At 32.7% G+C, this 26137-nt stretch overlaps 2 protein-coding genes across 2 annotated transcripts; both read right to left on the bottom strand.

Annotated features, from left to right (window-relative positions):
* Nucleotides 1-14505: 14505 nt before the first annotated feature.
* LOC107850084 (upstream activation factor subunit UAF30) lies at nt 14506-19303 on the bottom strand. The gene is made up of 2 exons (XM_016694539.2): nt 18970-19303; nt 14506-14815 (listed from the first exon to the last, which is right to left on the bottom strand). Exons 1-2 carry the CDS (start codon nt 19216-19218, stop codon nt 14690-14692), a joined length of 375 nt encoding a protein of 124 aa, XP_016550025.1. The 5' UTR covers nt 19219-19303; the 3' UTR covers nt 14506-14689.
* Nucleotides 19304-20637: 1334 nt separating this feature from the next.
* Nucleotides 20638-24072, bottom strand: LOC107850096 (ABC transporter G family member 14). The gene is made up of 5 exons (XM_016694542.2): nt 23836-24072; nt 22745-23495; nt 22075-22251; nt 21777-21964; nt 20638-21638 (listed from the first exon to the last, which is right to left on the bottom strand). The coding sequence occupies exons 1-5, from the start codon at nt 23938-23940 to the stop codon at nt 20994-20996; spliced, it is 1866 nt and encodes a 621-aa protein (XP_016550028.2). The 5' UTR covers nt 23941-24072; the 3' UTR covers nt 20638-20993.
* Between the last annotated feature and the right edge of the window lie 2065 nt (nt 24073-26137).

Raw genomic sequence — 26137 nt, 5'->3', positions numbered from 1 at the left:
ACTAGGCTTCTTGTTAAGAAATTTTTGTGATCCAATTAGCTTAAAAATAGGATCAGGAGTATAGCAATGATCACCAAGAGTAGTGAATAAGGGTCCACTAGCAGCATGGGGAAGCACAACCGTTGGGCAGCTAGCCAATGTAGAAGCCTCAGTAGAGGATTGAGCAACAAGATCATGGACGACATGTGGTGTTGTGAATGTAGCAGGCTTATACTGAGGAGCTAGAGGAAAAGCGGTGGAAGTATTGAGATACTTTGGACTTGGAATGAATTCTGAGTCATGTTACGGTGCATCAACAACAGTAGAAAATTGACTCTCCAATTTTGGTGGAAAACTCTAGGTATTTGTAGGATCAATAGCGGAAAATAGAGGAGAAGGTAATCCACTGTCCCAAGCTCGGTGTATTTCTGTTATTTGTTGTCTTAGTCTCCTAATCTCTTGCTTCAAACTCTCATTTTCATTACTCTTTGTTTGATCCATGATTGCACTCTCTATATCCTTGTTAGACACAACTAACTCTTCCTTGGATTTTTTGTGATATGGAGGACCAACCAGCATACCACAAACCAACCACCTTAAACTAACTGAACAAGAGGTAACAAAGGGGTTAGAGTTCAACATTTTTTCTAAACCTCTTTTTCCTCCTTTTTCTTCTTGAAAAGATCACTGAACCCAATAAGGGCGCCTACGTATCTCACTCTCGAGAGAGGAGAATCAGGTGTGCGTAGTTCGTGAAGTCTTGTCAAAATGGCCAATTAAACTTTGTTTTCCTTCTTTTTCCTTTTTCTTGAAACTTTAAAAAAAAAATAACAAATTGTCAAAAGAATTAACGAAAATCTTTTTCCATTTTTCAGGTTTAAATCTCTATAAAAAATGAAACCTATGATTACCAAAGAAAAATCTTTTTTTAGTTTTTTTATTTTGAATTTCATATGAAAATGAAACTTGAAAATATTAACGGAAAATCTTTTTGTAGTTTTCTTTTAAAGATGTATATGACACCTACTCTAAATGGAGAGTGAGAAAAATCTTTTTTGATTTTTTTTTCTAAATAAGATCTCCGAACCAATAATAGGCTGCCTACATAACTCATTCTCAAGAGAAGAGAATCAGAGGTACGTAGTTCGTCCAGATTGGACAATTAAGGATTAAAACGAACTAAGACTTGACTTGAAAGACGCGATTACAGACGGATGATGAGAAATAAAATCTTTTTGGGTTTTCAATTAGACACTTCACACAAAACTGACACCAACAACTATGAAAGAGAAAAAAAAATCTTTTTGGCATTTTTGTTATATGAAATGTACATAACTTCTACCATCTTTTTTGCATTTTTTTTCTTTATAAAAAGCTCCAATTAAAAAAAATATTTTTAAAATTTTCGAATTATGAGTTCATAGTAAAGGAACAAAAGGAAAATCTTTTTGATATTTTTGAGAAAATGAGTGCGAAAGGTAAAAAAAATCTTTTTGAATTTTTGGATTGTGAAAAACAAAAGCCATAAAGAACTCTAAAAACTCCGAAACTCTTTTTTTCTTTTCGACTCACTTTTTCTTTCTTTTGCCTCTCTTTTTTTCAATTTTTCCTTGCCTACACACTTGATTTTTCTTTTTTCTTTTTTTGAATTATTCCATGCCTATGCACTTTCTTTAATTCTAGCACATGCTTTCCCTCAAATCAATCCGTCAAATGATCATATTACCCTTAAAGATGCAACATTTAGCACGTAAAGATGCTTTAGAGGTGAGTCTCCTACAAAGGGCCACGTGGGTCCCGCTAGGTCTCAATATGGTGCAGATAAGCATGACCTAAAGGCTGGCCTACGCTGGGGTTTACTAACAAGGCTGTTCGAGAGAGCATATGGTCGATAGGGGCTACTTTGCTTTCTACCCACTCCATACGTCCGACGGCTCTCCCTCCTAAAATAAGGGTGACTCAACTAGAGTTTGTGTGCACGAAGTGCACTCCAGGACTTGTTGCAGAAAGAATGACTCAGGTTATACACATGATGCCAGATATAAAGCAGTAACACATACGATAAAAACTGTAAACAAAGAGCACGTAGGCACTCAACAATAATAAACAATAACACAAAACAACATAAATAAAATCTCTATACTCCTATAGTGCCAAACTAAGCTGATACAACTCCAAAATAAATAATCTCAAATTCTGAAAAATCCCCAGCAGAATAGCCAGAGCTGTCACACCCCTTTTTTACCTCCAAAAAGATTAGGTTTTAAGGTTTGAAAGGGTTTTTATTATTAAAGTGACAAAATATGAAAGTTTGTTTTGAAAAAGGATTATTTACATTTTTTATTCAGAGTCGCCATTTGGCACAATTCGGTATGCCAAGTCACCTTTGGAAAATCCTTTTCAAAACCGTTCGACTCTTTGAAACTGGTTTGTGAATAGAGATTCTGGCTAAGGAGTTCTATTGACGAGGGGAAGGTGTTAGGCACCTCTCGATCCCGTGGTTCGACCACGGTCTCTTGGTGGAACGTATCGGCTAATTTGACACTACAAATGTATAAACCACACAAAGCACGCAAAAATAATAAACAAAATAAAATAATTCAAAGTTTAGTGTCCAGTCCAATTATACAGTCCAAAAATAAGAAAAATGCGAAAAATAAATCCTATTCTAACCTACACTAGTACTAAACTATGCTCCGATGCTTTACTCTATCCATTGTTTCGGGCCTTCATCACGAACGTCTTTCGCCAACATAATACGTCGGAACATTCCCCGGTGAATAAATATAATGTGTCTCGGGGCATTCCCCGGCTAAATGAATACATTTGAATTAAATATGATAAACTAGAAACAAACATTCGCCCGCACATTTAAACATTCAATAAACACATCACTCCTAAATTTTGTCTACCCGAACCTATGTTGCCTATCCATTTCAACGTATCGTAAATTTATCACATTCATGCTTATCCCGAATTAAACAAAACAGCAACAGACCAAAATTTAGCTACATTTAATTTTTATCAATTTCTTAATTCCACCCCAAATTCCTTTTTATCAATCACTCCATTAAAACTAATCAAATTTATTCCTCAAACAAACAAATTCGCATCATCAAGCGCATGGTCTCAACATCAACAACATCAACCATTCATAATCACCCAACACATAATCATGGTCGTTTCAACAAATTAAAATAGAGAAGAGGCAATGGGTTAAAGAAATTGACCTTTCGATATCGACTTTCGTTGATAATAACGTTAAAGAAGCCCAAACCGAAAGCCCGAATAGGAGAACCTCAACAGCAATAGAATCCAAGCTCGGTATTGAAGAACTGAGACCCAAAACTGAACTCAACGAACAAGTCAAGACAAACCGAACCTAAATCCCCAAACCAACAACGACTACGATGAGCCCGAGATAAAAATTGCAACAGCACAAACCTGACCCGTATGGAATTTAACATCGCCGGCCAAATCTAACTCAGAAATCATAAGAAAAATGAAGAAATTTCGATATTTCTATAGATGGGTCAAACGAACGACAAACAAAAGATCAATTTCATGGCAAGTTTTGTCAAAAAAAGCTCAGAGAAAAACTGAACCTCTCACCAGCCCACTATTCTGACCGTTCCCTCTCCCTTTTCAGTCTATTTTTCCAATTTTTCATTTTTTTTATGTAGACACCTAATTTTGTCCCCCTCAAAGTCTGATTTTATCTATTTTTAGCTCACCTCACCACGTACCCTCACCCATGTGATTATACCCCATAAAAATACAAAATAACAACCCTTAAAAAAATCATAACAATTTTTATCCTATCCTAACCACCCCTACCCCTGCCACGTGTACCCTCCACCCCACCTAATCATATGTTATTCCCTTTTCTTAACAAAATATGGGAACAAAAAAAGGGGGATAACCACTGATCCTCCTCCATATATATAGAAATATACACAATAGAATAAGGGGGAATAGATATACAGGGGATCCACAGAGAACACGAGAGTTTTCATCTTTTCTCCTGAGGAACAGAGAGAACATAGAGGCACACAGCTGACCATGCTCCCTGGGGACGCACACACCATTCTTTCTTTTTTTTCTCTTGATGATTTTGCACCTCATCGATACCACACTCTCAATTTAGTCAGAAAGAAAAAACTTCCACACACCAAAGATTGAGAGAAAAGTAAAGCTTGAGGTGTGAGAGAGAAAGATTGGAGGGACATAGTGAAATTAAGGGAGAAGGCGCACACACACCACATCACAAAGAGAAATTCGAGTGATGGAAAGTGGGTTTGAGGGAGAAATCGATGAGAGAGAGTAAAAAAATTGTGAGAATCTGAAAGGTGCGGATCGCGATCTGGCCGGCGTTCTTGGCCGGAAATGGCCCGCCTCCTCGCCGAAAAATACAACCAGCTGGTCAACCACCACCACAAACGACCAACATCCACTTCCCACCATCGATAAAAGCAAAACCAGTGATTAAATCACCCAAAATCAGCCTATTTTTAGTTGATTCCGGCGGAGCTTCGCCGAAAATCATGTACGGGTTTGGTTTATGCAGTTTCTCATTTGGGTTATCTGTTCGTCACTGTAGAATTATGTTCGAATCCTATTTGAGGAAGTTTTCGTGTTCGAGTGGGTTGATGGTCGAGATTGGGTATCCATCGAGGTTATCGGGACGACTCTTATTTCTCTTATTAAAATCAATCGAAAGCTCTTGAGGTCCATCTCTTTACTCCCATTCTTTCTTCTTTATTTTATTTTGTTTTGTTGAAATTGTTATGATTATGTGTTGGGTGATTGTAGTTGTTTGATGTTGTTGATGTTATGATCATGTGCTTGGTGATGTGACTCTGATGATATGAGGAATGAATTTGATTAGTTTCAATGGAGCAATTGATAAAAAGGAATTTGGGGGTGGAGTTGAGAAATTGATAAAAGGGTGAATTTAGATTAACTTTAATTTATTGTTGATTAATTCGGATTAAGCATGATATTGTTGGAACGCGATAGGATTATGGTATGTCAAAATAGGTGGCAAATTTAGGAATAATATTTGGTTGAATGCGTGGAATGTCGAATGTGCTGGGATGTTTTCTAGTTTATCGCATGAAATTGATATTGTATTCATTTGTTGGGGAATACCCTGAAGGAATTGTATTTATTCACCGGGGAATGCCCCGAAGTATCATGTACTTGAAGACGACGCACGATCAAGGCCCGAAATGTCGGGTGGAGTAAAGCCATGGAGCATAGTTTAGGATTAGCCTAGAATAGAGTAGGTTTATATTTTCGCATTCTTTTTCTATTTTAGGATTGTATAATTGGATTGGACATTATTTTGGTTTGGATGTTTTGTTTGATTTGTTTGTTGGCTTGGCTTTGTGTGGTTTTATACATTTGTAATGTCAAATTAGCCGATACGCTCTACCAAGCGACCGTGGTCGAACCACGAGATCGAGGGGTGCCTAACACCTTCCCCTCGGTCAACAGAATTCCTTAGCCGGAATCTCTATTCGTGGATCAGTTTAATTTTGAAAAGGATTTTTCAAAGGTGACTTGGCACACCGGATTATGCCAAGTGGCGACTCTGAATTGAAACGTAAATAATCCTTTGTCGAACAAATTCTCATCCTTTTGTCACTTTAATAATAAAAACCCTTTCGAAACCTAAAAATCAATTCTCTTGGTTTTAAAAGGGGTGTGACAATTAATGATGATGGTGGGTTGGGGTGGGGAGGGGGTGATGGGAATGGAGGCGGGTAAAAGAAGAAGATGAAATGGATTCTTGATTTTTTTTTAATTTTATATAATAATAATAATAATAATAATAATAAAGTGGGTCCTTTTTAAAAAAAAATTCACTCGCTTTTTTTTTGCCACGTCAGCTTTAAGGGTGAATTTAATTCACTTTAAAGTTATTAAGGGGGTAAATAAGTGGAAGTTAAGTTTAAGTTCTAAAGTGAGTTGAGCGGACAAGTTCAGGGGGTTTTATGACTTTTCTCAAAAATAAAAGAAAATAAAAAACAACTACAATGAGTACATTGGGTTGTGGAAGACAACAAAAAGCCTTTATAAAATGTAATGAAAACCCAATTAATTCAAATAGCTATATTAGCACAACCTACATAGAAGCATCAATAATGATGCTCACATGTCAATAATAGTGAACTTACGTATTGAAAAACTAATATTGAAAACACAAATCAATTAAGAGAATAATCTCCTCTTAATAAAACTCTTTAACAACAATATTGTAAATGTTATTCTTTCTTTTGATCGGACGAAGATAATCAACTACTATCAACTTGAATACATACAGACAACATAGCTTTGAAATGTTAATTTCTGAGAACTGACCAAATCACGAGTAAAAAGAAAGAGAGGTAGACGAACAATTTATCAAATTAAGCTACACAAATTAGCGACAAACATAAACGGAACTTGATTTTCTCTCATAAATATGATTCTTACAATATAATTACACTAAAATCGAAATCGACATCAAAGTGCGTCTCACTTTTATTGGATTCTACAATCAATGTAATACCTTTTGTGTTAAGTAAAAAATCAGGAAAAAAATTATATAAGTAATAGTATATTATTTGATTTGAAAGTCTTATAGATTAGGAGAATAATTTAATGAGTAAAAAAATATTTTGTATATTGCCTTTTAATGAGAGGCAACTTCAAATCACTTTTTTAATATTCTTTACACTTTAAATATCTTGTAAATGTAGATGCATATTTATTAGGTTTTGAATTTCTTATTTGCACATTTAGGTTTAAATATTTTTAACACCTACGCAATTATATATTATTAAATAAATAGCAAAAAAATTGGTATAAAAAGAAAGACTCCAACTTAATTTTACAGGAAAGAAGATGCACCCAAAGTTTTGCCACTATTACCTTAAAAACGGATTTAGTTGGTTTATTTTTCCTCTTTTTTATCAAATCTATTTTAAATGGAAAGGATATTTTGCCAATTATATTAGACATTGGAAAAGATATTTTTGGATTTTTTTGTACCAAATCTATTTTAGTTGGGAAAGATTTTTATTATAGTAATATTTAATATCACAAAATAATTGTCTATTGCGGAGACTTTTAATAAAGAACAAAAAGTTCAAATCACTTTTCTAAGGGTCTTCACACTTTTAATATATATAGATATATAAATTATAGATATAGATTAATGATCACAAAGTTAGGCATAAGTTAGTTTAACGTATTAAAGAAAAACTAGCAAGAAAATAAATGGGGGATAAAGATGAATCTTTCAATTTTAATATTTTTTTAGTTGCTTGAAAGGTACCAAATAATGAGAATTTTTTGGCATATTCTTGTGGATCCAACAAAATAATACTATTGACCTTAAAAAGATTCATATTCAAGCAAAAAGATCAAAAATAAAAAAGTATTAGCATTATTTTAGGACTTGTTTGGTCATAATTTTTTTTGTTTAATTTGAAAATTGAAGTTTATTCATGAAAAATTAAATTTTAAATTTAGAAAGCAAAGATATTATAACTTGTTTTATCGCTTAATTTTAATTGTGATTTTGTTTACCACTTACTTTTTCACTTTTAGAATTATTTTTATTTTTAGATTTCACCATGAATCTTATCCTATTTTAGTATTATTCGCCGATCAACGTAAATATCCCATAACCAATAGCTATCAACTTTTTCTTTTTTAGAGGTGAATTCAGGATTTCAAGAGATGCACCCATGATTTTTTAGGATAAAGATATAAAATTTGAAAAATTTGACAGGCAAAATCTTTGAACTTAGTGTTTATTTTTTGATTTGAACCTTTTTAAAAAAAAAAAAAAGTAAGTGAGGAAAGCAGATAATTAAGGCTTCTTTAGAAAAAAAAAAAAGTTACTATTAACTAGAATTTGATCCCATAACCTAAATTATATTTAAAATAAGTTCTTAATCCATGTACTACTCAAATCTTTTTTGGTCATGAATGCCTTTCATATAATATTAGATATATTTTGCTGTAACAATTATACACATAATATATCGAGTTTAGTCTTACGATCAGAAATTCAGGCGATTCATTTTTTATATTGAAATTTGTCACGACTATATATGATAAAATATTTAAAAATGAACGAACTGTAATAGTCACATGTAGTAGTTTATATATGCATGAGGTCCAATTTATGGCATTACATGGTTATTTTATTACTTGAGATTAGTCTTTTAAAGCAGAATTAATTATTTGTTAAAGGTAAATTAATCAAGTGAAGTGGTTAGAAATCAAAGTTGGATAATGTGTCGAGAGTCGAGGCTAGTTTTATTTTGGAGTTAGGAATCAGATTTGGTTCACGAATCGAGAGTCGGAGTTTAGTCCCTCCCCGAGATTGAGGTTCGGGTCCTAGGACCTAGGTTGGGAGTCGGATACCAAGTCAGGTACAAAGTCGAGTCAAGTCCACTGTCAGATGTCGGGTCTCAAGAGACGAAATTGAAAGTCTAGAGTCGAGGTCAGGTTCTGGATCGAGAGTCGGATCAAAAGTCTAGAGTCGGGGTCATGTCCCAAGTTGAGAATTCGGTCAGGATTGGTCCTTGAGTTTGGTGTCGGGGTTAGGTTTAAGTTGAGAGTTGGGGTCGTGGTCAAATCTCGAGATTAAACGTGTTAGGTCCAACGTTAGGGTTGGGTCCTAGTTTGGGAGTTAAAGTCGGGTTCAGATCAAGATTTGTGGAAATAGGATCGGGATAGATAGTCTAATCATGAGTTGGTGTTGAGATCGGGTTTGAAAGTCGAGTCCTGGGTCAAGGTCAGATCTCTGATCTTAAATCTCGGGTCAGGAGTCAGATTTTCGATCGAGGTCAGGAGTCAGATCTTTGGTCGGGGTCGAGAGTCAAGTGTTGAGGTTGGGACTTATATCTCGGGTTGCTATGGAGAATCGATTTCTATATTGGGTCGGGTAGTCGAGGTCTCAGGTTGGGTTGCGTATAATTAATATTTTTTTTATGGTATACCTAAATGTTCTTGGGATGATAAATTTTTCTTACTAACCAAACAACAAAAAATAAGAAAATCACTTATTTTTCAAGAAAATATTTTTTAGGAAAAAAATCTTCCTACCAAACACACCCTAGGAATAGATCTAGGTTCTCATAAAAGGTATTTACTTGTGCCTCTGGCAAATTGCATTCATTATATTTAAATATATATAATTATTTTCTGAAACTATATCCTATTGATGTGGGATAAAATAAAAGCTTTTTTGTACAATATATCAAAATATTGAAATAAAGTTATTAAATAAAAAATATATTTTGTACATGAATGTTGATTCTATATACCCAATTCAATAAAATAATCAGTTGTCTCCTAAAAATTCTCAATATATTAAACTAAAATTTATAATTCTTTCATTTTAAACACACAAGTCATCATATGCTTTTCTCAATTAATCAGTTTCAAGATCTAGATATTAAATATTTCTTTGCAATACTTGTAATGAGAAGATAATATTGTATCTTTAATAAGTGAGGCAGTATATTATTCCCCCTTTCATAGGACCCAAAGCATTATCATGCTGCGCTCTCAATTTAACATAAGAATGAATGTTCTATCATCCTTAAGAATTGTGCATTCTACCTGATCAAATACCATCAACTACTATAACATATTCATTTTTTGAGTGAAAATTAAGAGTTTTAGCTCTCCATTAATATGAATAATTAAAAAAAGAGCCTTAATTTCTTCAAAAAAAAATTAGATGACTCTTTTCAATTTTAAAATTTGAGCCAAGAATGCAAGCCTCTTGACGGAAATTACGGTTGATGGCAACAAGAATGTTCATGGTAGAAATTGTATTTACTTTGTGATACTTAACTCTATATCTTTTTCTTATAGTCTGACTCATATATTGATTACCTTGTTTAGTACTTTGCAAAATATTGTAATACATGTTTGTAACAATGAATGAATTACATAAATCTTGACCAGTTAGATAACTGCATCTTATGTAGCTTTATGTCAATTCGAACAAGTACTTATGAAGTTGGATTTTGTTATAAGGTTGAATGTTTCCTTTTCCATTGTTTCAAATTTCTCAACCAATATGATAATAACAATGAGAGTTGCATGAAAAAGTTGTATTGAAAACTATTGCACTGGTGGTAATATTGCTCTAGGAAAAGCTTAAGAAGAAGCATTAAGCTGCTCTAAGAAATTATGGCCACAAAGTATGTGTCATTCATGACAAATAATAATATTAGCATGAACATAAATACTTATTTAATGAATCTAACAAAATTATACATACAGATAATTAAAATTTAGTTCACTAAATATAACTTAGAATATTAATTCAAGACAATTATAAAGTAAGATTAGGCGTATCACAAAAAATTACAGTCATGGAATTTTTATAGCTTTTAGTAGGTTGGAACACCATTTAGTCCTATTAAGTGTTGTAGTATAGCAAATTCAGATTTCAATCTCTTTAAATCTTACTGACAAATAAATATACCCAACAGAAGCACTCTTGGGGCTCGTTACAAGGTAGAGCATTGATAAAATATCTCGAGGTATAGGTGTGAGCCCTAGTCCTGTGGGGCTTACGCCTTAAGTACCCGATTGTACGCCTTAAGCACGCCCAACGCCCAACGCTCGGGGCTTGCCTAACAAATCTTAGAAAAATTATGTGTCGAATTCCTTAATTGACATTACTGACCCTTAAAATTTTCTAATAAATAAATGATGTTTAATAATTTTTCATCTATAGAACTAAAAAGATTGAAAATAACTCAAATAACAAGTCATTGTACTGCATATTTATTATTTAAAAGTATTGTGAAGGTGAACATCATTAAATATTTCTTTTAAAAATACTTAATTAGCTAAATTTTACAGCTTCACTTACCATTTGTCTTCATGTTATTTTTATATTTTATCGTTTGTCAGATGTCTCAAAATAATCGCTATTTAAAAGTAAATTATTGTGTTCTATTATCTCAAAATTACCATAAGGGTACTAAGAAAGTTTATTGAGTAATTTCTTTTAGAGATGAAAATTTCATAGTACGATAGTAATATATTTTACAAAAATATGATTCTTTTATTATTTGAAAGTTAAGATGTTAGGGTTGATTTGACATTGCGCATTGATTAAGAAAAATAATTAATAACATGACTACTTTACCATAGTACCCCTATTAAATGATATTTATAGTTTAACTTGGAGAAAAAATAATTAATACTAAGGGTAAAAAAGAAAAAAATTGTCTTGTCATAATTAAAGAAAAATGAAAAGTAAAATGAGAAATCAAATTAAAAAATTTGGGACAAGCGAAATGGGACAGAGGGAATAGTATTTATCATAGCATTTGTTTATTTATACTCGTAAGATTATATTAGAATTTTTTATGAGATTGTTTAATTATGTTTTTATTTTTTTAAACTATTAATTTATTATTTATAATATTTACTTATATTATAAATTAAAAATTTAAAGATTCATAGGGCTTACTCCCTATCGCCTCGAGGCTAAGGCCTCACCACGTACTAAGTAAAATGCCCCGCCTCACGCCTTCATCTATTAAAAATAAGGAAAAAATTATCCTAAATAGACTTATTACATTATTAATAACAAGTTATAGCAAAACTTTTCAATAATTACTAGATTAAAGAAATAATTACAAGCTATAGCAACTTTTTAGAAAAATCTATTTTAATTAAATATTTGAAAATCGATTATCTAATATTTATTATTTATATTATTTTCTTATTTTGAGCATTTAACATTTATGACTTAACTAAAGATTTGGATAATTATGGCAAGTTATATTATTGGTATCAATGTCTTTTTTTTATTTTGATAATTAAGTATTAAAGTTGTTCACAACTTAAGGAGTCATATATGGTAAATATATTTTTTTTAAAGTTAAGAATTGATATTTTACTTTTTATTAACTTTAATAATTAACTTAACTTAACTTTAATATTTTTTACTTGCTTTTTATATATGTCAAAAACAACAGTCTTCATGTTGATAATTAGTATTGTGTCCTATGAGACATTTCTCTTTTTAATCTATCACAAATAGCTATACTTTTTTTGAAATTATCTAACACAACGTTCACATTTTATTGTTAATATTAATAGGTGTTGAGCTACAAAAATTACTATTTTTTTTAAAGTTGAAATTGAAATTATGTTTGATGATAAATATAAATTGAGGTTGTTTTGAATTTTTGTGGGAGAGATAAAAGTAAAAAAAGTGAAAAAAAATAATTTTTTTACTTATTTTTATTTTTTAAAATATAATTTTAAATTATATTTGAAATTTTCATGATCAAACACCAATTTAAAGTTATATTTAAAATAAAGTGAAAAAGAATTTTTGGAAAAAAATTCTCATGTTCAAACGGCCACTAATGAGGTGATGATTTGTTTAGGCTCGTTGATATAAAAGTTCATTCTTTTACTACGAGAAAAAAAATTGAAAATACACGTGAAACTCTTACCATTGCTCATTCAAAATTACAATTAACGTACTTTAATTTGCATATATCTTCTATATATTGCTTATATATATGTTTGAAAATCTTTGCTTTATTCCTTAAACTTAATTTTCAATCAGACATTTTTACTTAAAATGAAATGGACAGTCATAGTATGATGAGAATATCACTTTTATGTTTCTGCTAAATAAAATTGTTTTCTTAGTAATTTTACTTATATCCTATCGTAAAATTCGTCTACTTTTTATGCTGATTCTCTAGTAGAAAACTCATCAAACACCAATATCAATCATGGTTAATACAGATTATTTTTTTATTGCAACGAAAAATTATTTGACATTAAATAATTATTAATTAATTTTTTTAATATTTACGGTGATAGTTTTTCATGTAATATCCATTACATACACTACAAAGGTTATGTAAAATTAAACATATTTTTTCTTATCGATTGTCACATTCATAAAACTCATTCACTACAAATGTGATATATGCGAAACCTCATCGATACCAATTTGAACATCAACTTAATATATTGAGAACTAAAAAAATATTATTTAAGTATGAAATGAGTATATAAACTGGTTTCAACGTAATTTATTAAACAATTCATGAATATTGTATTGTGTACTATACTGGTTTCATACACTAAAAACAGTTATATAAGAATACGTCATTTGTATGTAGAATCTTATATACCAACACAAATAACAGATTGTTCAGTATTTTCATTAATATCCATTGTCATATATTTTGGTGTCACATACAATATATATTTAATAAAAAAAAATCAACAATACTACCTTTCTAATCTAAATACGCCATTACTTTCCAATGATTCTGGAATCTTTAATTTGTTAAAATCAGTCCGGCTATCACTTTTCTCATCCCTTGACGTCTTGCATAAACTTGATCTTTTATTGAGCATGTATGAATGTCACAATACATTCTTATCTTAAAAAAATTTTATTTGTTAATTCTGAAAGAACAAAGAAACCAAGCACAGTCCTCCACCATACAAATCAAATTGTAGCTGTTAAATTAAAAAAAAAAAATTAATACTCAAAAAATAGATACCCGAATTACATACAACTATAATATCCAATTTAATACACTAAAAATACACAATCATTTTTACCTGCTTGCGCTTGACCTTTCAGTTCGATATGTCTATCATCAACTGTGTCGCGATTGCCTCTACTAATCCTTTGTATTTTGTTGTTGCATCATACATAATCTCATCAATTCCAAAGTCCCTCGGTATTACTCTTTAAACAACAATTTTAACTTTCATGCAATTACTCAACATACAAAATTCAACAATGTAACAATAATTGAAGAAACACAAAAAAATAAATCTTTAAATTCATTTTGAATGAAAAATATTCGTTTTCATAAAAAAAAAAAAATTAACAAAGAGAAAGGTAGTGTATGAAGATGGAAACTCTTAATGCAAGCATTAAAATAGGAGGAAAAGAAAAATTGGGGTGGATAAATATCAGTAATTAAGGTTAATTGTATTAAATCTTTATTTTCCTTTTTCATTAATTACTTTTTTGTATTTCCAACAACAAAAAAAAAAAAAAATTATATATTTTTTTTAAATGAAAGTTGTTATAACTTGAAAACTTAAAAGTTTTGTTATAACTTGTAATAACTAATCTAATAAGTTTATATAGTTAATTTTCCCTATTTTAAAAACAACTTTAAATGAGTTTGGTCAAAAACACATCTAGTATATCCGTTTTTTATCTAAATTATCATTAACTATTTATCAAAATGCACTCCAACTATCAATTGATTATTTTTCCTACCTGAAATATCAACCTAGTAATAGTAATAAGGAACAACCACAACTATTACCGCGTATCAATCCCAACCTAGTAATAGTAATAAGGAACAACCACAACTATTACCGCGTATCAATCCCAAGCAAGTTAGAATCGGCTACATGAACTGATCATGTCACTTCATAAATCCATCTCGGTCGAAAATACAGCAAGAAACTACTTGTTAGAAGCTTCAAAACTTTTAGAACAATTGCATGATTTGCATCTTGCTTCAACTTTCAAAATACTGCAAGCTTCCAATTTCAGATTATGCACCATAACTCACAACCAGAGTGAAGAGATACAAAAGGAGAAGCTACTGAAGTACAAAGTTCACTACCAAGAAAAGCACCTAATGTTTACAGGAACTGCAAATTGACAAAATTAAGAAGCCTTTTGAAAATGACTGGATAGCAGCTTTGCAATCTCTAGAAATCCAACCTTGTCCTTGCCGGCAAATATCGTCTTCAACTTGGCATCACAATTTATCTCCTTCTTGTTTGCCGGATTCTGCAGATCATGAATTTTACTTAGATAAGAAAAACAAAAGGATGCATATTATATATGACCTACTTCACGTATTCGTTCAAATGGATTAATCATCTGGTTATAATAAAGAAATACAATCCCTGTGAAGAATTAACAACTCTTATAATAAATCTATGCCTCAAACTACAATTATCATCTCGAAAGCACAGTGTAATGTTCTGCAGAAGTAATGGAATTTCCTAGAACCCTGGGTGTTGTTGATCATTGATCAGTCACGCATAACTAGATTACTGTATTTTGATGAAACAATACCGAATCCCAATATGAACAAGAGCACAGAAGCTCTGCCTTTAAAATTGTTGCTGCTCTTTGCAGCTAATTGTATCTCCAACAAATGAGAAAGCAACTTCTACAAGAAAACTAACAAAGAAAAATAGTAGGAAGCAATATAGAGAATCATACTTTGGCTACATTGTGTGTTGCTTTTCCATCAAATACACTTGAGGGAATATCTCAGAAATATATTCACAAAGGGAATATCTCAGAAATATATTCACATTGAAATTCTACTTTCAAGTATGAATATCGCCATAGGTTGTTAAACATGATTGAACAATCGAACGGCTGGTTTATTATATCAGCAATTACTTCCAGCTTGGCCTTATAAAGGATGCCCCAGCCGGTCATACAAAGTGTAGTCGTAGCTTTAGAATAAAAACTCATGTATCATACAGCACATGGAAACCAAATCAGACAGCATGTATTCCGGGCCTCCAAGCAATGAGCATCCTACTACTTCATATAAAGTACAGCAATGTCTCTACTTATCAAATTATCATACATTTGAAATAACAAAAGACAAAAACCTACCAACCAGTTTATTCATTATCATGTAGCGTGCTAATTTCTATTCTGGACCAGCCACTCATCACGAAAGAGCTACAATTAGCAGCGAAAATAAGCTCAACTCTTAGTTAATGTGCAGCTTTCAGATAGTCTCGTAGGACAGAAAGTAAAATAACAGAGAGGGGAGAGTGAATTGATCATTTGTAATCACATGGTGATTAGTAGCCTGACTCATTACAGAGACTTTACCAACTCAATGACAAAATGTCAAGGGGGCCATCCAGATCCCTAACCTATTGCAGTCTACTCTAATAGGGTCTTTTGTTCCATTGTTGGCCAGTCTACTACAACAACAACAACAACAACAACCCAGTATATTCCCACACAGTGAGGTCTGGGGAGGGTGAAATGTACGCAGTCCATACCGCTACCTCCGAAGAAGTAGAGAGGTTGTTTCCGATAGACCCCCGGCTCAAGAGAGAGAATAGTATAGCAATTGGCCAGTCTACTAGATAGGAAAAATAACAATATCCTTTAATTTGTTGCACATCTTCAAATCATTTGTAAGACTTCCTAATCAAACAAAAACAACTAAACTTTCCAAGAATGTTAAGATTCCATCTATTGTGTGATTGAGCAAATAGGTTTGACTATCTTAAATGAATTAATCTAGTCAAGGGATGTCATGACTGATTGTCAATTGCATCATAGGTGCAGTCACTGCTATTTTCCATCAGACTACAAACCCCACAGTATACAAAGATACTATACATCTTCCGGAAGCACAAGGAAATACAATCAACCCTGTCAAAATTGTTTCATAAACGAGAACATAATGTCTCCTTGTGCTATATTAACTATACACGTCACTTTTAGAACCTTCAATCATCATCCGGTCACACCAGCAAAGCGGTGCATTTGGATGTCTACATGGACATGGTAAACCATCTTAAATAACTTCTTTTATTATTTTATCATCTAATATTCTACTTGCGCCATCATGAGATTACTTGTGATCTCGTCTAATCTTTCATGACTATACATCTATTCTGTCTAATCTTTCATGACAATACATCTATTCTGACATTTGCATTTTAGAGCATTCATTTTATTGATATTGCTGGTACTAACAACAGCTACCCATATTTGGCTCAGCTCAAGCATGAACATAACTCAAGCAAAAACCCACTCCAAAAACCTCATTTTTGCAAACAGGCTATTTTCACACCTAGAATCCTTAAACAAGTTACCTATATTAGCAATTTCTTCGGTGTGCCAAGTGCTCCCCTGTACCATTCATAACTCATACTCCCTCCATTTCAATTTATTTGTCCTACTTTGCCTTTAGTCCGTTTAAAAAAGAATGTCTCTTCCCTTTTTTAACAACTCTTTAATTCTAACTTTCCACATGGCATGTTGAACACCACAAGATTAAAGGGCATTTTGATACATTTAATATATCTTTAGTTTAAGACCACAATATTCAAAAGTCTTCTTTACCTTCTTAAACTCTGTACCAAGTTAAAACCAGACAAATAAACTGAAATGCAAGGGGTATAATTTTATAACCTAAAGAGTGAAGGGTCAAAACACACCTAAGTATCTCGGTTTTCAAATTTAATACCTGAATGAAATATCAGGCGAATGAGTTTCCTACTTGAACTACCGACAACTATTTATCAAAACACATCTCACCTATCAATTGTTCACTTTACATAACCAAAATATCACTCTCGATCAATAGAAAAAACCAGCAATTAACAGTTGGGGTGTGCTTTGATAATAATCGGTAGGAAACTCGCACACTTAACAATTCAAGCATGAGACTTAAAAAAATTGAGATACTTTAGCGGTGTTTTTGACCTTTAACTCTAACCTAAAAGACGATTTCACATTCATCTTAACAACATTTTCCCTTACACTTCAACAAACGAGAGCAATTTCTACCAACATGCAAAGGTTTATCACCCTCATTCAGCTAGAAAAAATAAATAATTGATAATGTATTTATAAAATAGCTGCTCACACACCTAATAGTTCAAATATAAAAAAACTGGGATACTTCAAGTGTATTTTTGACCATTAACTCTAACCTACAAGAAGATGACATGTTCATCTTAACGACATTTTCCCTTACACTACTACAAAAGAGAGCAATTTCTACCAACATGCAAAGGTTTATCACCCTCGTTCAGGCAGAAAAAGTAAATAATTGATAGTTAAAATGTGTTTTTACAGAATAGTTGGTGAGTTCAGGTAGGAAGCTCACACACTTAATAGTTCAAATATGAAAAAACTAGGATACTTTAGGTGTGTTTTTGACAATTAACTCCAACCTAAAAGAAGATTTCCCCTTCATCCCAACAACATTTCCCTTACATTTCTACAAAGAGAGCAATTCTACGAACATGCAAAGGTTTATTATTCTATACCATAAGTAACTAAATGTCCCAAAACACACCTCAACTATCAATTGTTCACTTTTCATGCTTACCCTTGTTTAGGTAGAAAAAGTAAACAACTGAAATTTAAGATGTGTTTTGATAAATAGTTAGTTGATAGTTGTAGGAAACTCGCACACCTGATAGTTCAGATATGAAACTCAAAAAACCAAGATTTCACCATTAGCTCGTAATTTTACAACCTAAAAGAAGATTTCACATTCATCTTAACAACATATTTCCCCTTACATTTCTACCAACATAAAGGTTTATTCTCTATCACAAGTAACTAAATGTCCCAAAACACACCTCAACTATCAATTTTTCACATTTCCTACCTATCCTCATTCAGGTAGAAAAAACAAACAACTGACATCTAAGACGTGTTTAGTTGATAGTTCAGGTAGGAAACTCGCACACCGAATAGTTCAGATATGAAATTCAAGAAAACAAGATTTCACCATTAGCTCGCAATTTTATAGCCTAAACGAAGATTTCACATTCATTTTAACAACATTTCCCCTTACATTTCTGCCAACATGCAAAGGTTTAATCTATCATCAACTTTTTATTGAAACACACCCCAACTATCAATTTTTCACTTTTCCTACCTGAAATATCATATCACCCTCGTTCATGTACAAAAAGTAAGCAATTAATATTCAGGATGTGTTTTGATAAATAGTTCAGTGATAGTTGAGCTAGGAAAACTCGCACACCTGATAGCTCAGCTATTAAACTCGAAAACCATACTAAGAAGATTTCACATTTACCTTAACTTTACTATTCCATAGAGTAATAATATCAACATGCAAAGGTTTATTCACTATCATAAGTAACTAAGAATCCCAAAAATAATGCATATAAACAAAGAAGCATAAACTCTACCTGAAGATTATTGGTTTTGATGTAATCCCAAACTTTCTTAACAGCATCAGTACGTGAGATCTCCGAAGCACCAACAAATTTACCTAGTGCTGGTGAAATCGGTAGTGGCTTCAGTATCCCTCTAGTACGACCTTTTCCCGCCGCCGCACTAGTAGCATTAGCGGCGGTGGCCGGAGCTTCAGTGGAGCTCTTAGCAGCCGCCATTAGAGTTCGGCAATAGTTTCCGAAAACCCTAGATGATGACGTCATTGCAAAACCCTAAGAGCTTATACAGAGGTGAAATGGTGAGGGTTTTGGAGAGGGCAATGGCAAAGTCGTAGTTTTGATGGTGGAAATTTGGGATTTTGAAAAAAAACTTGGAGGCTTGTTGGGCCTTTTGGGTCGGGTCTCTCAAATTTTAAATGGGCTTCCTATTACTTTTTTCAAATAAAATAACATAAATATACACCTTAACTTACTATATTTACACAAATTTTTATACTTATAAAGTAATTACAAGAATCCCAACTAATTATATAACTTCGTTGAATGTATCAGAAGCTAATTATGTATCTCGACTGATCCAAAATCAAAAACAATATATGGGGAGCTAATTATGTATCTTTACTAAGAAAAAAATGTATCTTCGTTTAATGTATTGTGTATCTCGACAGACTCAAAATCGAAAAAAATATATTGGGAGCTAATTATATATTTTTACAAGAAAAAAATGTATCTTCATTGAATGTATCGAGAGTTGATTATGTAACTCGATAGTATAAAATCGAGATTTTCATTAATCATGCAAAATGCCGAGATTTTTCGTAATTAAGCTTCAAATTATCGAAATTTATGTTGTTTGCCCCACTCCCCCACCCCCCACCCCCCACCCCCAAAAAAGCACCCTTAAAATTAAGAATATAGTTGGGTGCTTTAGTTTTCAAGTGAAATATAAATATTTTACGTGTCAATATATGTGTTAAAACATCTCAAACACTCACGATCCCTAAATTTTAAGTCTGCCACTAACTCCAGTAGATGCTAAAATCTCAAAAGAAAAATAAGTACTACTAAACAACAAGTGTTGTGATCAGAATATGACCCTTTCATACAAGGTTTCTCAACATGCAAAAGTAGTGAGAATCGAGGAGTGAAGAAAAGTAATTAGTTTGGTGTGAAGAAATTCGCCTGGAAAAATATTATTAGTGTTGAACTAAATATATTATATTTATATATTTTATAAACTATTTACTTTTTTTATATGTAAATAAAAATTTCCCCTATTTTCAATTTGTGTCTTATTCCACTAAGGCCCATGCTTTATTTAATCTTTACGTTTAAAGCCCCAACAGACTTTGAGTCATTCGCGCTTTTGGCTTTTGATAACATTGTTTTTAAGTCATATACCCTAATGATTCTTCCATGTATTAGATAAGTGCAACTCTCCAAAAATATTGATGCCGCACCCGCGTGTCAGATCTTCCAAAAATGTACTACTTTTCATACGATCAACAACGTTTTGAAGAGTCCAGGCAGCGTAGCTGGAAACCATCACTCTTCCAAAATTTCCCCCTCAATGAAGTTTGTACATGTTGTAGTGGCTTTAATATAAATCCAACCTCTTAAATAGAAAGTATAAATTCTTGAATATGTTCTATGTTTCATCTTAAAAATTATGCATATTCAATATACTCAAGAGTGAACATATATTTATTCTCCATAGCATTTCAATTTTTTCCAAGTTAGTTGCATGCAAAAATATTGTCATAGGTGGTAGTAGTAGTAGTACATCAAAATTTTTGTGTTACACGACCAAAATCTAAATCTAACATTCTTACTTCCTTTGTTGAAGTAAATTGAACTCTGTCAACTTAGCTCCTAAATTATGTCCCCTTAGTCATCGAATCATCATTCTTGGAAACAGCCTCCGGCAGAAATGTAAGGTGGCTGCATACAATACACCCATTGTGGTGGGGCCCTTCCCGGGACTCTGCTCATAGAGGGAGCTTTAGTGCACCGGGCTGCCCTTTTTAGTCATTGAATCATCATCGTACATGAGTAAGTGCTAGATAAGCAACAAGTCTGTAGCCTATCAACATCACAGCCATGACCGATACATCGATCCACATATTGTTTAAGCCAACTGATTGAATGGCAGGTAAGTTTGCAACTTGGCAATAGACTCCTCTTGAACACTCATAGTAGTCATTGTCACTGTATTGAACCCCTAGAAGCAACTTGTAGCTATAGTAGCTGTAACTCAAGTACTTTAACCAGACGATGAACCAGGGAATTTGTTGAATGTAGTATCCTCCAGCAATTAGGAAGACCAATGTTGTGACTGATGCTAAAGTAGTGGCTTGTTTAACATCCATAAGTAAGGCACCAAAAGCTAGTCCAAGACTTTGTGACACGAGGACGTTGTAGAGGACTAATAGGAGAGATAGGATGAATGTAGTTGGATCGGGTTTGAGACCGCCCATCCAGTAAAGAATGAAGGTAAATGCTGTTGGCAATGCAAGTTCCAAAGGTAAATCTCCAACAGTTTTGGCTAGAAAGTATGATGATAGCCGGTACATTCCTGATGATCTCTCTTTTATGAGCATTCTTCTTTCTTGTGGAAATGTAAAAACTGCATTGTAGAGTGGATAGAAGCCCCAAAATACCGCGAAAAAGAATAGCATTGCAATCTGCAAAACAGGATTATTGTAACATGTAAATAGCGTAAAAGGTTAGCGCTGTTTACTGGACTAACCTAGCGTAAAGTTAGAGGAGATTATTTGTTTTTGTACGTGTAGTATGACAAAGGTGAATGGAGAATTTCTTACTCGATCTTCAATGTGGGAAGTTGGAGTATGCCACCACAATAGTCCTGCAAGAAATGCAACACTAATAACTTGGAAGATCCTAAGCTTGTTGAAGGTCTCGTGTCTTCGCTCCCTTAGCCCTCTCATAAGTAGTACTTTGAATTGATGCATCCAACTTGTGCACCATTGCTCTAACTTTACACCATTTCCTGCATCGATAGACCCCACGAAAGCTATAGTTAGGCGACTGAATGAAGACGCTTAACGGTTTGAAAACAGTTTGAAGTTGATCTTGTTTCATGGTAAATTGGAAACTTACTAGTAGAAACATCCTTCGTGTAACTGAAATTACTGCTATCTAAACTGCATACTTCAGTTTTCAACCTTGTGGATATGTTCTTTTCATACGCGGAGACGAGAGCTTCTCTCACCAACTTCTTTTCTTGTTCCGTAGTGTCACCTTGTTCGATGACATTCTTGGTATCCGGTCCAATTCCTGAAAGACCAATGACAGATTTTAAGGTGCCAGAAACATAGTAATGATAGAAACATAAGAGTTTGTCCCTAGCTATTTGACCAAATTGGTTCGTCCAGTTTCTATAGAACCTATCACCAAAATACTCCCAGAGGGGGTCACTTCAAAACTCGCGAAGTTTCAAGTGCCTCTATACCCAAAAAGACTACTTACTCGCCAGCTATTTACCCGCACCTTCATATATCATTTGGTGTAACAATAACAGCAACAACGACATGCCCAGTGTAGTCCCACAAAAATGAAACTGAGTCCTACCTTAACAACTGTGAAGGGACAACTTGTAGTGTGGTATCTTTTCAGTTTTCACTTTACTTAAACAAAGGTACTAATTACCTTTACTTATCATTAATCCTAGTACTAATCTGACTCTCTGTCTGCTAGGCCATACTTTAAACAGAAAAAAATGATGAATCATTGTTCTTTTACGTGTGTCAAAGTGGAAATTTCTGATTACCATTCGCGAGATCGAGCAATAGATCAGCAGGATTGGTAGTAATGGATATGGAAAAACCAATAGAGGAGAAGTATTCCAAGGCAGTTGATGCAGGACCATAGTAGATAGGACATCCCTCAGAGAGCAACACTACCTTATCAAACATATAATAAAGCCGGCTAGACGGCTGATGGATCGTTGTGATCACAGTACGGCCACCACTCGCTAGGCGTTTAACTGTGTTAAGTATCCGTAGTGCTGTTGTCGAATCCAGTCCTGAAGTTGGTTCGTCTAGAAGTAGTAAACTCGGGTTGATTAGCATTTCTTGACCTATACTGACTCTTTTTTTCTCTCCACCTGATATCCCTCTAAACAATGGCCCTCCAATCATACTATTTCTACACTTGTTTAATCCAAGTTCTGCTATAACATGCTCTACATGTCTCACTTTTTCCTCCCGGCCGACGCTTTGTGGCAGCCTCAGCAAAGCTGTGAATACAAGTGTTTCTATTACAGTAAGATGAGGATATAATACATCATCTTGTGACACGAATCCGGTTCTACGCTTGATTGAACCTGAGAATGGCTGGCTGTTGTATGTAATCTTCCCAGATAACTTGCCCGATAGACGCCCTCCTAGTGCTGTTAAGAGGGTTGTTTTGCCACTACCTGATGGACCTAACATTGCTAGCATTTCACCTGGACATACAGTACCTGTCACTCCATTTAGTATAGTCTTTTGTTGCCCAATCTTGTAAACAATCTCTTGAAACTGCACATTTAAATGAAGATATTAGCAAAGAATACATTGAACCTATGTTGCTCGCACTCTTCTAAAATAGTGACTAAGTCAGAAATTTCATTAAGGGTGTTCAAGATGTAATATATAGGTACGAAAAGCAACTTTTGGCTTATATTAAGTACAGTTTTTCAACGAGGGGTGTTCAGCTAACCACCCTTCACTGCATGTGGCTACTCCACTAGTGTCGGATCCTTCAAAAGTCACATTTTTTAAGGATCCAACACGGGTGCCGCAACATAGCATTGAACCATGAAGGCCTATATATACTGTTGTGACAATATAGAGAAAATATAGAGAGAAAAAAATAGACCTTCAAAGTTATAGGGTACATGACCCTTTGTGAAAAAGAATGTTGTGGCTTCATCAATTCTGTGCCATTATTTTCTGGTTTTGGTGCTACACAATGAAGGTGCATATTGCCAAATTTGTAAGAGTACTATGTGTTTGGTTTTTTAGTATTGTGTTTTGGTTTGGAAAAAAGAAGACTTAGTAAGGAGAAGTTAAAGAGTTGTTTTTAACTTGAGTTTGCTAAATTGAATTGGATAGCAATGTAAATTTATAAACAAAGAAAGACACACACAGGAGGATCTTTCTTTGTGTTAAAGTAGTAGGCCTATACTTCTTTTCTTTCGGTTTCCCAGCTTGTGTTCGGTATCCGCTTTGGAGATCCGACTAATTCAGATCAAGCGTTGCAAGGCCCATTCTAGAGGTGACACTCCCAACATGATTTTCTTTTCTGACTTTTAAGGAATTTATTTTCTTAGGGATTTTTTTTTTCAAATATTTTCTGAAAAATGTTTTTCCAAAAATTTGTTTTCTTAAAAAAAAATTTTTTTAAACATTTTCTCAAAAATATTTTCCTTCCCACCATTTATCTTTTTTGAACTATAGTATCCTCTCACTATCTTTCCATTCTTATATATAAAGTGATTGTTTCATTATTTTTCATGTAGAGATTGATTTCTTTTGCAGTCTCTTTTGAGAGTAATAAAGGGTCCATGTCCATGACCATCATAGCAAAGTCAAAAATTTCATTGAAAATATTCATGATATATATATATATATATACTAGTTTAAGTGTAAGTGCCTTGTGTGTGTCTCACTTTGATGAGTTCAAACATTACACTAAATAGTATGTTTGTTTCAATAATAAAGATGAATATAATAATTAAATTTAATATCTTTTGAGTATGTAAAGATAGAGAATTTATTTATTAAACCTAACTTTTTCCAAAAATATTTTTAAAAGTCGATTAACATTCATCTACCATCTGTAAATTGCAACAAAATAATACAATGATAGAGACATCAAAATAATACAATTAAATCTAATCTTTACACATAAAATTTTTCTCAAAGTCATCCGACACTCATCTATCACTTGTAACCAATAACAAAATAATAAGATAATAGAGATATCAAAATAATACAACTAAACCTAACTTTTACATAAAAAATTCTTCAAAGCCTCTATCACCTATAAACTGCAACAAAATAATACGATAAAAGTGATATCAAAACAATACAATTAAACTTAAATTTTACACACAAAAATTTCTCAAAATCGATTGAGATTCATCTACGAACTGTAAACTACCACGATAATACAATTAAACCTAATATTTACCTAAAACAATTTTCAAAGTCAACCCACATTCATCTAACATCTGTAAATTAAAATAAAATATTAAGATAATAAAGATATCAAAATAATACAATTAAATCTAAATTTTACACAAGAAATTCTTCAAAGTCAATCGACATTCATCTACGACCTGTAAACTAAAAAAAAAATATATAATAGTGATCACAAAGCTTCGATTTTGATTCAACTAATTCATGTCTGAGCGAAAATTTTGACCATAAAGAATGATTTTGATTGAAAACAAAGAAGATATAGATATACATACATGTTGAATTCTATTATGCTGACAAAAACAGTAAAGAAGTTGAGGGTTAGAAAATCAAGCATCTACCAATCTAGACATGTAATCGAATCAAGTTGGATAAGCATCAATCATATTCTCTCAATAAGCAAACAGGTTTGTTCTCTAGCTTAACATACATCTCAATATTTATAAAAGTATTTTCTTAATAGAGTCTTATTTTATGAGTATTTTTCTAATTGAACAGTAGAAAGAAAAATATTAGTTAATTCTCTTACCATATATTTTAGGAAGTCTAGTAGAAAGAAAAATATTAATTAATTCTCTTACTATATATTTTAAGTTTAAGTGCTAAAGTGAGTTGGAGTGACAAGTTTAGGGGGGGTTTTAATGCATTATCTCAATTTTATTTATTTATTTATATATATATATATATATATATATATAAAATCTATATCTATAATATATTAAAAGTGTAAAGACCCTTAGAAAAGTGATTTGAACTTTTTGTCCTTCATTAAAAGAATCTTCTTTAGACAAAACTGTCTTTTTACTATTTTTTAATTTATTAGTTAATTATTTTTTATTATATTAACTAAAAAAAGGCAGCCCGGTGTACTAAAGCTACCGCTATGCGCGGTGTTCGGGGAAGGACCTCACCACAAGGGTGTATCGTACGCAGCCTTACCTTGCATTTCTGCCAGAGGCTGTTTCCAAGGGTTGAAC

The sequence above is a fragment of the Capsicum annuum genome, chromosome 1, assembly GCF_002878395.1.
Source record: "Capsicum annuum cultivar UCD-10X-F1 chromosome 1, UCD10Xv1.1, whole genome shotgun sequence".
In the NCBI taxonomy this organism is placed as follows: Eukaryota; Viridiplantae; Streptophyta; class Magnoliopsida; order Solanales; family Solanaceae; genus Capsicum; species Capsicum annuum.
This window is presented reverse-complemented; position numbering and strand designations above follow the sequence as displayed.

Excerpts from the sequence above, each read along its gene's own strand:
- LOC107850096 (XM_016694542.2), bottom strand. The coding sequence starts at position 23,940 with ATGCACCTTCATTGTGTAGCACCAAAACCAGAAAATAATGGCACAGAA. Across the intron at positions 21,965-22,074 it reads CACGAAGGATGTTTCTACTA|GAAATGGTGTAAAGTTAGAG; the intron begins GTAAGTTTCCAA and ends CTATCGATGCAG. Across the intron at positions 21,639-21,776 it reads CTTCCCACATTGAAGATCGA|ATTGCAATGCTATTCTTTTT; the intron begins GTAAGAAATTCT and ends CCTGTTTTGCAG.
- LOC107850084 (XM_016694539.2), bottom strand. The coding sequence starts at position 19,218 with ATGACGTCATCATCTAGGGTTTTCGGAAACTATTGCCGAACTCTAATG. Across the intron at positions 14,816-18,969 it reads TCAAAACCAATAATCTTCAG|AATCCGGCAAACAAGAAGGA; the intron begins GTAGAGTTTATG and ends CATGATCTGCAG.